The following is an 18,152-nucleotide window of genomic DNA, read 5'->3' on the forward strand; positions in this document are numbered from 1 at the left end:
CTCCCGGGTGACCGAGCTTCTCACCCTCTCTCTAAGGGATCGCCTAGCCACCCTGCGGAGAAAGCTCATTTCGGCCGCCTGTATCCGGGATCTTGTCCTTTCGGTCATGACCCAAAGCTCATGACCATAGGTGAGAGTAGGAACGTAGATTGACTGGTAAATCGAGAGCTTCGCCTTGTGGCTCAGCTCTTTCTTCACCACGACAGACCGATACATCGACTGCATTACTGCAGAAGCTGCACCGATCCGTCTGTCAATGTCGTTATTATTATTATTTCTATTATTATTTAAAAGAAGAAGAATGTCATTTTTATTATTTTGTCAGTCTGAATTATATTTTGGTCATTAAAAGCCTTTTATTACTGAACCCAGTCCGTGCGCAACTGCCGGGCCTAACCCTAAAACGTCATGTAAAGCGCACAGGCTCGCATCTGAAGGAATACATATAAATGAAATGCTTTGGTAAAGTCACACAAATTAAACATTGAAGTCCATGTTGCACAAAAATAAACACTGAAGTTTGTAATTATTATGTTGTTGTTTTTTTTAGTGGGTCATAATATATCATATCTTTTAGTTTGTCAGTGCGTTAGGATTTTTTTTTCTGCGCATTTCCGCACTAACTCAAAACGTGCGTACACCACCTCCTGAGCTGGCGTAGGATTTGAGAGTGCCGTACGCCAACGTCCATATTGATAATCTCAAAGTCATTTATGAACGCACCCACAAAAGCCTAGTTTTTTTATGTACCTGTTCGGTTTTCTTTTATAAAAATGACTAAATTCACACACTTTTACGATGTTTTTGGGACTCTGTTGGACAGCTAATTCAGAAAAAATACTTTCAAAATGTAAGACTTTATAAAGCCGTGATAAGACTTTTTAATACTTTTTAAGGGTCTTAATTTTCCCAAAATTGATTTATCACCTTTTCAAGACCCCGCGGATACCCTGAGTTAAATGTACTGTAGTCAGACATTTCTTGTCAGTGAGATCATACTCGCTGCCACAGAACTATGAGTAACGTTACCAACTGTAAACCATGATAATATAAAGTTAGCTAATAGCTAAGATAACGCTAGCTAGCTAATATAACCCTGACTAATAGCTAACACATTTTTAACGAACGCCACATCATTAAAGGTTCCCCGTAGACATTGTTCAACAAATTACGTTAATGTGCAACGTGTCCGGTAAATATTACTGACTTTTACGAACAAAAAGGTAAATAAAGTGTGCACTCACCGAAGCACCATCATTTGTGTTCTGAGCCATGCCGAGCTCTGACCATTACGCAGAATTTGTTGAGACACTGAATTTTTTTACACTGAATCTTTTGAGATGTTGAATTGTTTTACACTGAATTTTTTGAGACATCAAATTATTTTTACATTGACATTTTGTAAATATTGAAAAAAATGTCCTAGGCAAAAAAGATTCAGTGCTAGAAATTCGATGGCTTTTAAAATTCAAAGTCTGATTTAGATGTAAAATAAAATTCTGTGTTAAAAATTCGATGTAAGAAAATTCTGTGCTAAAAATTCAAATTCAAAATCCGATGGCACAAAATAACTTCCATAAATGACCCTGTCGGACCGTATCTCTTACACACACAGACACACAGCCGCGGGTCTGTCTTACCCCTACCAGTTGGCGTCTACACACACTCCCACAGGTCACCTTACCAGGTAGTGCCTTTTCCACAAACACCCGCAGGCCTTTTACCGAGACTGCTGTACCGGTAAAAGTCGTAAGTCGATTGCACAAACGCACCAGCCAGCCCGCGCCTCAGCTACCTTATGAAGTAATCTGTGTGCACTATCCAGCAGGTCTAACCTGTGCTGTCTCTATGGGACAGGCACTCATTCACAACCCCCGCCGGCCATTACTCGTCCGTGCCAGGCTTTCCCTAACTACGATAACTTATTTACAATGTTACAGCATGCTTACAATGTATTGGATTCAAAAATACCATGTGCATTCAACATTTAAGGTTCGTTACATTTTGGCGGACCAGTGCTTGATGTAACACCACAGAGTTATATAGTCTGAATTACACAAACATACTGTAACACCCCTGGCCGGGATGCTAAATCAGGAGTCGGAGTCAGAGGTAAAGAATACCAGGTAGAATTTATTAACCCTAACAAGACAGCTGTGCCACTTTCTACGCCCAACAATACCTGTTAACACACAGGCTCTTGACAAACTCCTAAATCTATAGCTAGCTAAGACAAGTATCACACGCCACGGTTCTCTATCACACACAGGAGTGGAGCCACAAGAGAGAGAGATGCTTGCCAAAACCCCACCTTATATAAGCTATGGCCTGGGACCCCTGGACCCACCCCTGCTGTCCCCGAGCCCCTGGAGATGCCCTCCTCACTGCAGGACTTCCCACCAGGTAAAACAGCCCCACCTAACTGTCGGGCCCCGCCCCCCTAATGAAACATAACTGAGCAACTAGAAAAGCACTTTAAATTAACACAGGGTCGCTACAATACTAACTAAAACCAAGTCCAAAACGACTAAAACAAAAAGCACTTAAACTCAGGAACTTGTGAATCCAATAGACTTTAATGAAAATCATACAAGAATGACAGACTTTTATATAAAAACCTTCACACATCACGCCATCTGACCACCCTTTTTGGAAGTCCCCTTAAGGCGGGGTTTACCTCTTGCTCTCTATCTCTTCCTGAGTGTCCTTAACTTAACTTGAAGATCTCATGGTTCATGTTGGGGGTCACACTTTCAGTGAACCCAAAAAGCTATACATTTTAGGGCCATAAATGTCTGGACACAGGATGTTGTTCTGCTGAGTTGCACTATTACTGATACACCCCCAACAAGTGTCAAGACCAGATACCCCAATCTTAACGGCCATGTGTTTTCTGAGAGCTTTCTGTCTGTGTACAAACTGTTGAAGTCTAACACTTCCCCGAGTTGGTTTGTTGGAAAGGAGAATAAAACACCAGGAGTCAGGTCAATTATCATACCGCATATTCCGTTTATTACAAAAGCTTTTGGAGACAAGTGTCGCCACACAATGTCTAAGTCAAAACATCATTTTATTCTTCCACTACGCCCAAAAGATAGAGGCGTTAAGTTACAATGCAAGTGTGCCATTGGCCCAATCCCAGTTCTATTCCTTATAAGGATAACTACAAGTATCCCCTTGCCCCCCTTGTGGTTTCTGTGTTGTCTGTCCGACTATGTGTGTGTGTCTCTAACCTGTGTCCTGTTTCTCAGAAAACAGACATACTAAATCTTTCTCTCCCTGGCAACCGCTTGAACAGGGTTTCCTATTCTCCTACTTGCACCTTCAGTTTCAGCTCATATTACAAACAATTAATATTTTGTTTCATTGGTTACAACAGCTTATAACAGTTCACTAACTTGTACAATCAATACATCTACAAAACCCGATTCCAAAAAAGTCGGGACACTGTACAATTGTGAATAAAAACAGAATGCAATGAGGTGGAAGTTTCAAATTTCAATATTTTAGTCAGAATACAACATAGATGCCCCTCCATGAACTGCCACCTTAACGTGGTGGAGGGGTTTGAGTACCCGAGTGACCCTAGGAGCTATGTTGTCTGGGGCTATATGCCCCTGGTGGGGTCTCCCAAGGCAAACAGGTCCTAGGCGACGGGTCAGACTAAGAGCGGTTCAAAACCATTTAATGATGAGAAACATTTTGAGGTCCGTGACGTCGCCCGGTATGGCGCAGCCGGGGCCCCACCCTGGAGCCAGGCCCGGGGTTGGGGCTCATACGTGAGCGCCTGGTGGCCGGGCCTTTCCCCATGGGGCCCGGCCGGGCTCAGCCCGAAGGAGCGACGTGGGGCTGCCTTCCCGTAGGCTAACCACCTGCAGGAGGGACCATAAGGGGCCGGGGCGGAGAGGATCAGGCGGCAGTCGAAGGCGGGGGCCTAGACAACCTGATCCCTGGACATGGAAACTAGCTCTAGGGACGTGGAATGTCACCTCGCTGACGGGGAAGGAGCCTGAGATCGTGCGTGAGGTTGACTAGAGGTAGTCGGGATCACCTCTACGCACGGCTTGGGCTCTGGAACCACACTCCTTGAGAGAGGATGGACTCTTCACCACTCTGGAGTTGCCCATGGTGAGAGGCGCAGGCTGGTGTGGGTTTCCCAGCTCTGTCGCCATGTGTTGGAGTTTACCCCGGTGAACAAGAGGGTCTTTTCCCTGCGCCTACGGCTAACCACCTGCAGGAGGGACCATAAGGTGCCGGGGCGGAGAGGATCAGGCGGCAGTCGAAGGCGGGGGCATAGACAACCTGATCCCTGGACACGGAAACTAGCCCTAGGGACGTGGAATGTCACCTCGCTGACGGGGAAGGAGCCTGAGATTCTTCACCACTCTGGAGTTGCCCATGGTGAGAGGCGGCAGGCTGGTGTCGATTTCCCAGATCTGCCGCTATGTGTTGGAGTTTACCCCGGTGAACGAGACGGTAGTTTCCCTGCGCCTACGGGTCGGGGATTGGTCTCTCACTGTTGTTTGTGCCTACGGGCCGAACGGCAATGCAGAGTACCCAACCTTCTTGGAGTCTCTGGGAGGGGTGCTGGAAAGTGCTCCGACTGGGGACTCCATCGTTCTACTGGGGGACTTCAACGCCCACGTGGGCAACGACAATGACACCTGGAGGGACGTGATTGGGAGGAACGGCCCCCCTGATCTGAACCCGAACGGTGTTCAGTTATTGGACTTCTGTGCTAGTAACAGTTCCATAACGAACACCATGTTCAAGCATAAGGGAGTCCATCAGTGCACGTGGCACCAGGACACCCTAGGCCATAGGTCGATGGACTTTGTTGTCGTTTCATCTGACCTGCGGCCGTATGTCTTGGACACTCGGTTAAAGAGAGGGGCGGAGCTGTCAACTGATCACCACTTGGGGGGGAGTTGGATCCGATGGCGGGGGAGGAAGCTGGACAGACTCGGCAGACCCAAGTGTACTGTAAGGGTCTGCTGGGAACGTCTGGCCGAGTCTCCTGTCAGAGAGATCTTTAACTCCCACCTCCGGCAGAGCTTCGACTGGATCCCGAGGGAGGCTGGAGATATTGAGTCCAAGTGGACCATGTTCTCCACCTCCATTGTCGAAGCGGCCGCTCTGAGCTGTAGCCGTAAGGTCTCCGGTGCCTGTCGAGGCGGCAATCCCCGAACCCGGTGGTGGACACCGGATGTAAGGGATGCCATCAAGCTGAAGAAGGAGTCCTATCAGGCCTGGTTGTCTTGTGGGACTCCTGAGGCAGTTGACGGGTACCGGCAGGCCAAGCGGACTGCAGCCCGGGTGGTTGTGGAGGCAAAAACTCGGGCCTGGGAGGAATTCGGTGAGGCCATGGAGAAGGACTACCGGCTGGCCTCGAAGAGAATCTGGCAAACCGTCCGGCGCCTCAGGACAGGGAAACAGTGCCCTACCAACACTGTTTACAGTGGAGGTGGGAAGCTGTTGACCTCAACTGGGGATGTTGTCGGGCGGTGGAAGGAGCACTTCGAGGATCTCCTCAATCCCGCCGTCACGTCCTCCATTGAGGAAGCAGAGGCTGAGGGCTCAGAGGTGGACTAGTCCATCACCCGGGCTGAAGTCATTGAGGTAGTCAAGAAACTCCTCGGTAGCAAGGCACCGGGGGTGGATGAGATCCGCCCTGAGTACCTCAAGTCTCTGGATGTGGTGGGGCTGTCTTGGTTGATACGCCTATGCAACATCGCGTGGCGGTCAGGGACAGTGCCTCTGGGATGGCAGACCGGGGTGGTGGTCTCTCTTTTTATGAAGGGGTACCGAAGGGTGTGTTCTGACTACAGGGGGATCACACTTCTCAGCCTCCCTGGGAAAGTCTATGACAGGGTACTGGAGAGGAGAATACGGCCGATAGTAGAACCAAGTAGAACTTGTTCCCAGTGCATGTTGGACTCCGGCAGGGCTGCCCTTTGTCGACGGTTCTGTTGGTAATTTTTATGGACAGAATTTCTCGGCGCAGCCAGGGGCCGGAGGGTGTCAGGTTTGGGGACCACACAATTTCATCTCTGCTCTTTGCGGATGATGTTGTCGTGTTGGCCCCTTTAAACCAGGACCTTCAGCATGCACTGGGACGGTTTGCAGCCGAGTGTGAAGCGGTGGGGATGAGAATCAGTACCTCCAAATCCGAGGCCATGGTCCTCAGTCGGAAAAGGGTGGCTTGCCCACTTCAGGTTGGTGGAGAGTGCCTGCCTCAAGTGGAGGAGTTTAAGTATCTAGGGGTCTTGTTCACGAGTGAGGGAAGGATGGAACGGGAGATTGACAGACGGATCGGTGCAGCTTCTGCAGTAATGCGGTCAATGTATCGGTCTGTCGTGGTGAAGAATGAGCTGAGCCGCAAGGCGAAGCTCTCGATTTACCGGTCAATCTACGTTCCTACTCTCACCTATGGTCATGAGCTTTGGGTCATGACCGAAAGGACAAGATCCCGGATACAGACGGCCGAAATGAGCTTTCTCCGCAGGGTGGCTAGGCGATCGGGTGAGAAGCTCGGTCACCCGGGAGGAGCTCAGAGTAGAGCTGCTGCTCCTCCATATCAAGAGGGGTCAGCTGAGGTGGCTTGGGCATCTGTTACGGATGCCTCCTGAACGCCTTCCCGGGAAGGATTTCCGGGGGTGTCCCACCGGGAGGAGACCCTGTGGAAGACCTAGGACACACTGGAAGGACTATGTCTCCCGGCTGGCCTGGGAACGCCTCAGCGTCCCCCCGGAAAAGCTAGAGGAAGTGTCTAGAGAGAGGGAAGTCTGGGCATCTCTGCTTAGACTGCTGCCCCCGCGCCCTGGCCCCGGATAAGCGGAAGATGAATGAATGAATGTCATCTTGCACCTTCAATTTGACTTCATTGCACATTTAGAATTGCCACTGTACTTGCCTTTTTTCTCAGGTGTTACATACACATCTACCTCAGGAACCTCATCCCTGAATTTCATTTGCACATGTTACTCTACAACTTAAATTTGCCTCAATTGCACATTCAGAATGCCATTGAGAATTGCCATTTGTACCCACACAGCTATTTATCCCACTTGTAACATACACTATACTTGTACGTTTTCTGACCTTGTCTATTGCCTTCATTGCACATCTAGAATTTCCATTTCTACTGTATTTGCATTCTTTGCACATCAATACATTCCACTCATCACATTCATACTCTGCCATCTTCTTTTTTCACTTCTGGTTAGACGCAAAATGCATTTTTTTGTACTGTAATTGTTCAATGACAAAGTTGACTTTAATCTAATTTAATTACAAATCAAAGTTTAGGTAAGGATTTTTTGTTTTTTATTTTACAGAAAATTAATGACCACCGCTTTTGCACTGTCAATCATACAACATTTGTGCACATCTCATTCCTCTTAGGCCCCCCCCCCCAGTCAGAAAATAAATAATATTGCACAGCTCAGTGGCTCTTGATGTGGAGGATTACATTTGATATTTGACCAAATAATGAACAGGCCTTTGTTTAAGGGTCATTATCTGTGAAAGTGATCTTGATGTGACCTGGATCAATAAGCACATAATTAACAGATCATAGGGCTCTCACTTTTGATGAGATCTTGGTTTGACCGGAGTATAGGCTTGCATCCATCTTGAAGATAATTTACAATGAGCATTGTGATGGCAATTTCTAAAGTCCAAACAATTTACAAAAATGGTAGGTGAGACAGAGGAATGGTAGGTGAGACAAATGCACAATAAGCAGTTTATTTTTGCAAGCAGAGAATACACAGATTACAAAGTAAAAATGAATAATCTCTAAATTAACACAGGACAAACATCAGTATTTAAGGGAGGCAAAGGGGTGTGGTAAGATGCAGATGCTACCCATCGGTCTTATGTCAATACAACTCATTTCCTTCGTTCTATCACATATCACAAGGCACATGTTGTCCTCCCTCCCCCCTGGGTAACCTTCTTAACCCTTGAGGAGGACTTTAGGCATCTGGACAAACTACAGAAAGACACTAATGGGTTATACAGATTTACGATTAACCCTATAATCTGCTGCTACCAGTCAAGGATGCCCCCTTAGACAAATACCAGATCCCCCTCTCCCACATACCTCTACTTATCTAAACATGGGGACCCAGTCCTTTAATCAGTAAGAATACATCAGTTTAAGAAATTTCCCTAACAGCATTTAGTGTCCTGTGACAGGGTGGCGCCAACCTAAGCATTCAGGTTAGATTCAGTCCACTTTTGATCCATGAAAACAAAATGAATGCAACCAGTAGTCAGGGGAGAATCTTTATTTAAAATATGATGTTGATCTTCCATAGTTCTTACATGTTCTCCAATTATTACAAAGTTAACACAGTCTTTTATGCCAAGACACATAGGAGGTGGTCAGTTATTATAGCCAACCATTATACTGTCTATTATCCTGCAGTACATCTCCCATATCTGAGAATAGAACTTAAAAATATGTGTGTATCATCAGGCTTTCTCACAATGTCCCAACCTACGGTCCATGGGTCTATTCATATAGTCTTCGACAGTCACATGGAAAACTCCTATCAGGAGTTATGGACAGGATTTGTGGGACCCACATCCTATCTATTGTATTTTGATCAGAGTAAATCAGCACTATGTGTTGTGTTATGTTACTCACGCCATATTTTAATAACACATCTTCATTTGTGGTAATTTCAAAAACAGACAGTTGAACTGCTTGATGCTGTAAAACACGTGCTTATCCTCTCGGTCAAGCCTGTCAAATGTCAAAATTACTCTCCAGTGTCAGATGTCTGGTATTATTGTCCAGTATGTATGCGCTGGTGACATTTAAGATGACCTAAATGAGCGAAACACTTCCCACAGTCAGAACAGGAGTAAGGCTTCTCTCCAGGATGTATTTGCTGGTGTAATTTAAGGATACCTAATCGAGAGAAACACTTCCCACAGTCAGAACAGGAGTAAGGCTTATCACCAGTATGCCAGCACTGGTGAACTTTAAGGTGACCTAATTGAGAGAAACTCTTCCCACAATCAGAACAGGAGTAAGGCTTCTCTCCAGTATGTATGCGTTGGTGAAATTTAAAGTTACCTAATTGAGAGAAACTCTTCCCACAGTCAGAACAGGAGAAAGGTTTCTCACCTGTGTGCAGTCTCTGATGACAAGTAAGATCAGATGATCTTATAAAACACTTCCCACAGTCAGAACAGGAGTAAGGCTTATCACCAGAATGTATGCGCTGGTGAACTTTAAGGTTACCTAAACGAGAGAAACATTTCCCACAGTCAGAACAGGAGTAAGGCTTCTCTCCAGTATGTATGCGCTGGTGACGTTTAAGGCTACCTAAATGAGAGAAACTCTTCCCACAGTCAAAACAGGAGTAAGGCTTATCACCAGTATGCCAGCGCTGGTGAACTTTAAGGCTACCTAATTGAGAGAAACACTTCCCACAGTCAGAACAGCAGAAAGGCTTCTCTCCAGTATGTATGAGCTGGTGACGTTTAAGGCTACCAAATTGAGAGAAACTCTTCCCACAGTCAGAACAAGAGTAAGGCCTCTCACCTGTGTGAACTCTCTGATGTTTAGTAAAATCAGATGATCCAATGAAACACTTCCCACAGTCAGAACAGCAGAAAGGCTTCTCATCTGTATGTATATTAATGTGTCTTTTTAACTGTGATAGCGATGATAATTTTTTTCCAAAATGGGGAAACTTCTTATGCTTGTAGTCTTCCTGTTGTTTCCCTCCAAGCGTCTCCACTTCAGGAATCCCATCTGTGAAAGACATCAGAAGGGATTAATGGACACATTTTGGGACACAAAATTATCAAGATTCAATCAACTAGCATTATTCCACAGCGAAGTGAAATAGACCTTAATACTGCAGTTAGGGCACTTGAATCGTTACGTGATTTTGTGGCAGAGGCCCTTTTGAAAACTTTGATATAAAACCTTTAAACGTATTGCTGGGATTAGCCATGCACGCAGACATTATAACCATTGGAGAAACAAAACATTTCCTGATGAGAGTGGAAAGTAGGATGTTGTTTGATGGAAGAGAAAAGTCTCAAATAGATACATTTAATGATGCCTTTGACATGTTTTCTCTCAAGTCCCAGACAAAGTGTGGAGGCCAAGAGGAACCTGGACAATTTGTTTAATACACTCCTCTGTAGAGAATCCAAGTCCAAGGTCTCAGTGAATGAGAAGGCCCAAATTTGGGTATCTGCATTCTGATGACAGTTTAGGACAGGGGTGGGCAAATGAAGGCCTGTGAGGAAGTTCAATCAGGTAGTAAAATAGTTCTGAAGGGAAGTCAAACATTATTCAAGCCCATTCTTATACATCCGAACCTGAATGTAAAGTATTTAGAAATAATTAGACATAAGGGACCTGCTGCTTAAGGTTTTATTTATTGCCCTTTTGGCCTGAAAAATCATTTATGATTAACAAATTACCAAACAAATGTGACCTCTGAGCCAAACGGTTTGCCCTCCACTGGTATAGGTAATGAACTAATTCAGTTCAGATTATTTAGGCCTATTGATGATAAAATCCCGGGTGGACTACAGAAAATAATAATGGATTATAGCCTGCATTCTTTGATGGGAAATGTTGTTGTTGCTCTGCAGATATTTCTGATTCTGCCTGTGACTAACTGAGAGGAGAACGGTCTTTCTCACTGGTAAATATTAATATTCATTATTGTTCCCAGGTTAGTGCTCAAGTAAAATAGTTGCAGATTAATTATTTTCATTGTATTAAATTTAATATATAGGTGCATCTCCAAATAATAATCTTGTGAAAAAGTTCAAAAAAGTGACACATTCATTTATTATAGATTAATTAGACAGTGAAATATTTCAAGCTTTTTTTGTTTCAATCTTGATGACAACAGCGCACAGGTCATAGAAATCAAAAATCGAGTATCTCAAAATATTAGAATGAAAAATGTACAATAAAGAGTCGCATTCCTAGTGTCAAGCCACTCCTGACCCAGAGACAACGTCAGTGTCGTACCTGGGAGAAGGAGAAAAAGAACAGGACTGAAGTGGTCTCAAGTCCTCTCTTCAGATGAAAGTACACTTGGCACTTCATTTGGAAATCAAGGTCCCAGAGTCTGGAGGAAGAGTGGAGAGGCACAGAATCCAAGTGGCTTGAAGTCCAGTGTGAAGTTTCCACAGTCAGTGATGATTTGGGGTGTCCTGTCATCTGCTGGTGTTGGTCCACTGTGTTTTATCAAGTCCAGAGTCAATGCAGCCGTCTACCAGGAGATTTTAGAGCACTTCATGCTTCCATCAGCTGACAATTTTTATGGAGATGCTGATTTACTTTTCCAGCAGGACTTGGCAACTGCCCACAGTGCCAAAACATTTGCTACCCATGTAATACTTGCCAATGTGCTTGATTGTCCAGCCAACTCATCTGACCTGAACCCCATTGAGAATTTGACAAGAGGAAAATGAGATACATCAAACCCTACAACACAGGCGAGCTGAAGGCCACAATCACAGGCTGATTGCCTCCATGCCACACCGCATTCATGCAGTAATTTGTGCAAAAGGAGACCCGATCAAGAATTTTGTGCATTAATTAACATTCTTAGGAAACTTTTGCAGGCATAGCATAGCATAGCATCATTTTCCGCTTATCCGGGGCCGGGTCGCGGGGGCAGCAGTCTAAGCAGGGATGCCCAGACTTCCCTCTCCCCAGACACTTCCTCCAGCTCTTCCGGGGGGACACCGAGGCGTTCCCAGGCCAGCCGGGAGACACAGTCCCTCCAGCGTGTCCTAGGTCTTCCCCGGGGTCTCTTTTGCAGGCGTTTTAAGTTAATTAGCTGATCAGAGCTCCTCTCAGGTCAACATTTCTGTATTACACATGATTTATTTTAATTTTTTGAGATACTAGATTTTTGATTTCCATGAGCTGTATGCCATAATCATCAAGATTGAAACAAAATGCTTGAAATGTTTCACTTTATGTTTAATTAAACTAGAATATATGAAGGTGTCACTTTCTGATCAGAATTACAGAAGAAAATTAACTTCTCTACGTTATTCACATTTTCTGAGAAGCTTGTTGTCCATTGTGTTTTCTTTTGTGTTGAACTGTACCTTAGAACTTGTTATTTTCATTTCTTTTAGTGATGTTTGGGGATGAAAAGTGTGTTATGGCATGTTCACTAATCTGACTATGTCAGAATTTGAGATGGCAGAGCCACCACAGGGAGCCGCTAGAGCGCAATGAGACCTGAGAATCCCGGCTCTCCATCCCTCCCTCTCTCTGTAATTTGCTGGACAATTTACATTTCCCGTGGGTCTTCCCAGCAAATTTAATTGAGGCGCAGAGACAAGGCTCAATAGTATACCCTGGACAGGAGAACATCTTTAAAATATTCTGTATTTTTTGGTTTCTGGGACAACAAAAAATAAGTATAACAATATGGAGAATACGGACAGACATCTACCCTTTCATTGGTAAAAAGAGCAAATTAATACATTGACAATGACAACATTAAACCAGTTCTTACCTTGAGTGAGTAAATCTCCCTCTCCATTATTAATGATAACCCAATCTGTCTCCTCATCTTCATCTTTAATGGTAACATTCTGTCCAAGTGTTTGACTTTTGTCTTCCAGCTTTACTGATGTCATCTCTGAATCCCCCAATGCCCCCTGAGCTTCAATTTCACAATCCAAATCCAGTAACAACTGTTTGGGCTCAGTGTGGAAGGAGACCAGCAGGCTGGGTTTGTCCTCCCTCTGCAAAAATAAATACAAAATCAGAGCCATTGATGACTAAAGGACATGTTTGTTTGAAAAAATATATAATCAATGACAATGACAAAATACATTTTTGACAAAAACAATCACGGTCATAACAGACCTGTGGTCTACGCATTTTCCTTAACTTGATCCCAGAATGGAGGGAGAATACTTTTCACTTACAGCTCTGTAAGTGAAAATTAAGAGAAATTAAAAATGTTGTTTCATGCTATAAACTACTGACAACATTACGCCCAAATTCCAAATACTGTCATTTAGAGTATTTATTTGTTGAAAATAACAACAGGTCACCATAACCAAAAAAGTATGCAGTTTTCAGACCTCAAATAATGCAAAAACAAATGCAAGTTCATTTTTCAACAACAAAATACTAATGTTTTAACTCAATTCAGAAATCAATATTTGGTGGAATAAACCTGATTTTAAAATCACAGCGTTCATGGGTTTTTCTAGATTTTCACAACTTCACTCTGGCCCATAGGAGCCTGCTTCGAACCGTCCTCGCCATGCACTTCACCCTCCTTTTTTTACTCAAAGCTTTTCTTTTCAACTTTTTTTCTCATGCTGAATAATCCTTTTTAATTCAAATTAACTTTGAGGTACTATTTGCACTATTTTTTGCCATCCAGCTGGTCCTATTGCAAGAGGATTGTGATGACCACAACAGTGGTTTTTATACTTTTCCTCTGTAAATTCGATAATGTTCAGGTAATCAAATCATCAGAACCTCATTAGAATCTAACAGACACGGGAATGGGATGGCTGCCATACATGTAGAGATGCTGATTTAAGAAAAATTAAGAGTAGTCTCGTAATTTTTTTCCATTGCTGTATATCACAGATTATAATTTCCTTGAAAAATGACAACAAAAATACATTTCTGAATAGTACAGTTTTACATTTGATTATCCGTTAGAAAATAAATTTAAAATGAATGCTAGAGCATCCTGGTTGCAATATATTAGGAGAAATAGTTAAAACCTTGTATTCAAAAACTGTCATTTAATTAACTTCTCTTGGTTTAATGCAGTGAATACAGTAACTATATAGTAAGAAAATATTATGAATAACAAGCATTATGTTAGGTCACAGACATGAGTCAACTACATTGCGATGTGTCTCCCACTCCTTGCTGGGCTCAACATGAGGCACATCGGTAGGCTGGACAGGTGAAAATGTAACAACACTTTTTCCCGGATGAAACTTATATTGTTGTGTTCGTAAGAATAGGAATTCCAAAAAAATATGCATTTTTATAAAATATTGTTGTCAAAACCTCCCTTTGAAGCTAAATGCAGACGTTTATGGTTGACAGCCATTAAACAGACTGGACTGATTAAATCATCCGGAATGCTCGTCTCTGCAGTGCTTATTTTATATCAGGCTGTTTATCACACTCAGGCAAAATCAATGATGTAGTTATAATAATAAAGATAATATAGAAACAGCAGTAACCACAAAGCTGGCATTCTCTGTAGGCTTTTTCACAATGGTAAATACCATGGACCAACATTAGCAACATCAGCTAGCATGCAGGGAGGATTTGCATGCAAACATTCATATTCCTCATACTTAGTTTAGCTTACATCACTCAGTATATGTGGAAGCATTTAATAAATGAATTGAATATATGGTAATACTATATCTGTGATATGACTTTTTCCTTTACAAAATAATTAGAGAAGGCGTACGGAAGACCCATATCCCTATCACAGATTAAACAAAAATATGGATCTAGTAACCATGACATCATCAACTGGTGTCTGAAGACCTGTTTTGAAGCTCTTTTTTGGTGGAGAAGGCCGTGGCAATCTGGCAGAGCGTCACTCAGCCTAATTCTCGGATAACCAAAAATGGGCAAAGGGGTGGGGCGTGGGTGCAGCTTAGGTGCCTGGTTGCTGAAACAAAGCTGACCTAACACGACATTACCAAGTTAGCAAAGGCTAAGAAGCTAGGCTAAATGCTACTGTACCAATATGCTACTCTGCGTTGCTAGCGGATGCTAGCTGGAGGTAGATAGACAGCCACCCTAATGTTACCAGCTAAAACTTGAGGCAAGTTCACCTGAAAATATACAACAAAACTCAACTGCTTAAAACGCTTCAGCGTTTTTTGTATAAATAAATGTGGTTATTCTGCAACTCAAAATGGTGCCGAGACTATAGTATAGAGTGTAAAAAATAAGTAGAGACTTGCAGATTATATATTAGATATTTACATACCATAGGTATGAGCATAGACTAAATGTTTACGTTTATTTGGGTGTCACTTGATTATAATATTACTTGTCAGTGATTGGAGTTAGCTGAGGCAATACCAGAAACGACTAACCGTTAGGAGTGACACAAGTGACAGTGCCAGCACCACCCCTGTCACTCAATAGCTCACACCCCCTAGATACAAGACTTAAAGTTGCCTCATGCAGCATTTAACATTTTAAAAAATCCAATAACCCTTACATACCATCAGCTAATATACAGAAGCATAAGACAAAAGAGGGTACATTTTGCATTTGATGGCGAAAGCTGAAGTTTCTGTGAACAGTGATGCAGAGTTGGATACCTTTCTACTTGACAAGTTACTTTGCCACATTTAGCTAGTTGGCAAGATAATCAAGGAAATCTATGTGTAAGTTAATAGATTGATGATGACGGAGAAACAATTATACTAAGTAGAAAATAATTTGATGTTCTTGTTCATTCTATTTGTATGAGTGCAGATACGTTTTAGGAATGTTTCTCCAAAGTCTTTGGTTGAGACTGATAGGAAATGGGCATGAGAAATTTAACACAACAGAGATGTGCTGTCTAACTTTGAACAAAGGACCATAGATAGGCCCCACACATCCTGTCCATACCTCCTGCTAGGAGTTGCCCTGTGACTGACATAGGCTATATGACTTCTGGTAGCATTAATTTTGTTCATGGATCAAACTTGGACAGAATGTAAGAAGACAAAGCTAACGAGCCAAGTTGTGTCTGAGCAGACACTCATTGATTGCATTTCTTGCTGGAAAATGGTGTTAAAACATGGTGTTCTCTGCAAAATGTTAAAAAATGAACATGCATTCTGGGTTGTTTGACTAAATCTTTTGTGAATATTTTTCAGAGATTTATGCTTGTGCAAACTGGTCAAAGTGCACATATTACTGTTCCAACAAGGTCTAGCTAGCACAATTATAGTTTCATGTTCGCTAGACAGCCATCAACAAGTCTGAATTATGGCAATGCATCTAACGCGACAGATAGCCCAGGTGATGTTTTGATTGGTTTAGTTGATTAATTTGTTCATTCTGTGTTCCGTAGTTATGGAAAGGGACCATCAAATTTAACCACATTTGAAAAGTCTGTGTTCATTGTTCCAGCATCGACGGTTGGAAGTGACACTGCTTCAAACAGGTTAGTCTACTCATAGTTACTAATGACAATGTCAGATCTTAATGGAGTTATAGAACAGATATACAACTCACTGCCGACAGGTGGCATTAAGTTGCATAGGGCCCCTTTAATATAATTTCAACGGATGAGTTATAAAAAATACAAATAAAATCACCCCGCTCACAGTTGTCACAAAGGGGAAATGAGGAATATACACCAAAACCCTTTTTCGAACCAGGCAGTAAACATGTTTATTCCTGTATTAATTTGGGCATTTTGCTATAGAAATCTATGGAAATTGTTCTTTTGAAAACAGCATCAAGTGGCCATGATGTTTGACACATCCGGGTAGGCATAATTTTTGAGCCATGGAGTTTGCCCCTTGATTCCTATGTTGTAAAAACGTTATATATATAAAAATGAAATAAACATTTCAAGGCAATGATGGCTGAATTATTTTTCCATCACTGTGTTCGCTTTGCACTGTAGACATTCTACTAAAAGCAATCAGAGTTCATCAAGTTAACTATTCCTGCAGCTTCTTGTAGACTCAGCACTGCCTGACAAGAATGTGAAAGGTTTAGCTTTTTGTTTTCCACTACCGATGTGCTGTAAACCTATTTGCGTCGATTTGCCAACCGGATCCATTCCTCACGCGCCCCAATGTGTTCAGGTACCTCCCGATTTACAAATTAAGCACTGCCTATATCAGTCTTTATTTTTCAGTTTCGTCATGAAATTAGGTTAAAGTAGTACAATAAGATTTTCTGGTGCCATTTTGAGGAAATTGAGTTTTAAGCTACATCAGCGAAGGTTCGTTTCGATTCATTTGCTATGGTCTCGCGCAAGATCAGCCGGCGTTCTTTGGCCGTTTTACAGGCGCGGGTGAATTTGAATGCGTTCTATTGTCCTCGACGGAACCAAAAATTGTGCCGTTTCATTCCCTGCATTAACATTAAGAAAAACATGTTCTTCATGAAATGTATTTTGTCACAAGACTACCACGAACAGGAACACAAATCAAAGCTGTAAAGATAGTTGGACTAAAAAACGATATTTTAGCAAGTTGGAGGAGGAAAGGTAACAACGCATTGAGTATTTTTATCAAAGTAAACAAAGATACGAAAAAAATAAATGTTCTTTAACCACTTACCATTTCGGCGAAATTGATTTATATTTGTATTTCACAAAAATGTCACGTCTTGAAAACTAAACCAACTATTCCAGGATGTACTCCTGCGTTTTCTTCTTGTTTCTTCTTCTTGTCATTTGTTGTCGGATCGCACCCATACAAAAGGTGCATATACTGCCACCTACTGTACCGGAGCGTGAGGCGGTTCCCCCTTCGGTTCAGCCTGGGCTCTCTAAGAAATTTAGACACAGCCCTTGCCACCACCCCAATTCCCTTCACACACCCCCAGAAATCCCACTAAATCCCAACTCCTGCCCTCCCCTCTCACCTTCTCATACAGCCTTTCCTTCTCAAAATACTGCTGATAATACAACAACACATGTTCAACTATTTGTTCCACTAGACACCCATCACACAGACCTGTCTCATGCTTACCTATCACCCTCAACGATGAGTTCACCACACCCATCCTCTGCAACCCCAACAACCCTAACCCTTCCTCAGCAAATCAAAAGGCCAAATCCCTGCTCTCTCTCCCAACTCCTCCAATGATCTGGATCAAATGCCCCAGCTTCTTACACCCCACTCCCGAAGGCTGCCTCAATCCAAAGTATGGGGCCAAAAATAAACAATTGTAAAATTGGCTCTTGGAAAAGCCACATCCCATAGACTGGTACCTAGACTCCCATTCTCAAATGTCTCAGGCTACAGACTCATTTCAGTACACGTCAGTATGACTGGTTGCAGAGCAAGCCAACCCTATAACCAATCCTTTATAAACAACATGATTAGGCAAATCCAGTGGAAATATTTTAATTGAATGCCTTCCAGTTGGTCTCAAACCCATCCTGTAGACA

At 42.9% G+C, this 18,152-nt stretch overlaps 1 protein-coding gene across 1 annotated transcript; it reads right to left on the reverse strand.

Moving 5' to 3' along the window:
• Positions 1 to 9,002: 9,002 nt before the first annotated feature.
• Positions 9,003 to 17,416, reverse strand: LOC105009925 (gastrula zinc finger protein XlCGF7.1-like; the record flags this gene model as incomplete). The annotated part of the gene is made up of 5 exons (XM_034295525.1): positions 17,317 to 17,416; positions 12,887 to 12,952; positions 12,531 to 12,762; positions 9,227 to 9,775; positions 9,003 to 9,142 (listed from the first exon to the last, which is right to left on the reverse strand). Coding segments are annotated over exons 2-5 (936 nt in total), but the record flags the coding sequence as incomplete, so codon positions are not given.
• Positions 17,417 to 18,152: the final 736 nt, after the last annotated feature.

The sequence above is a fragment of the Esox lucius genome, chromosome 11 (genome assembly GCF_011004845.1).
Source record: "Esox lucius isolate fEsoLuc1 chromosome 11, fEsoLuc1.pri, whole genome shotgun sequence".
NCBI lineage: Eukaryota > Metazoa > Chordata > Actinopteri > Esociformes > Esocidae > Esox > Esox lucius.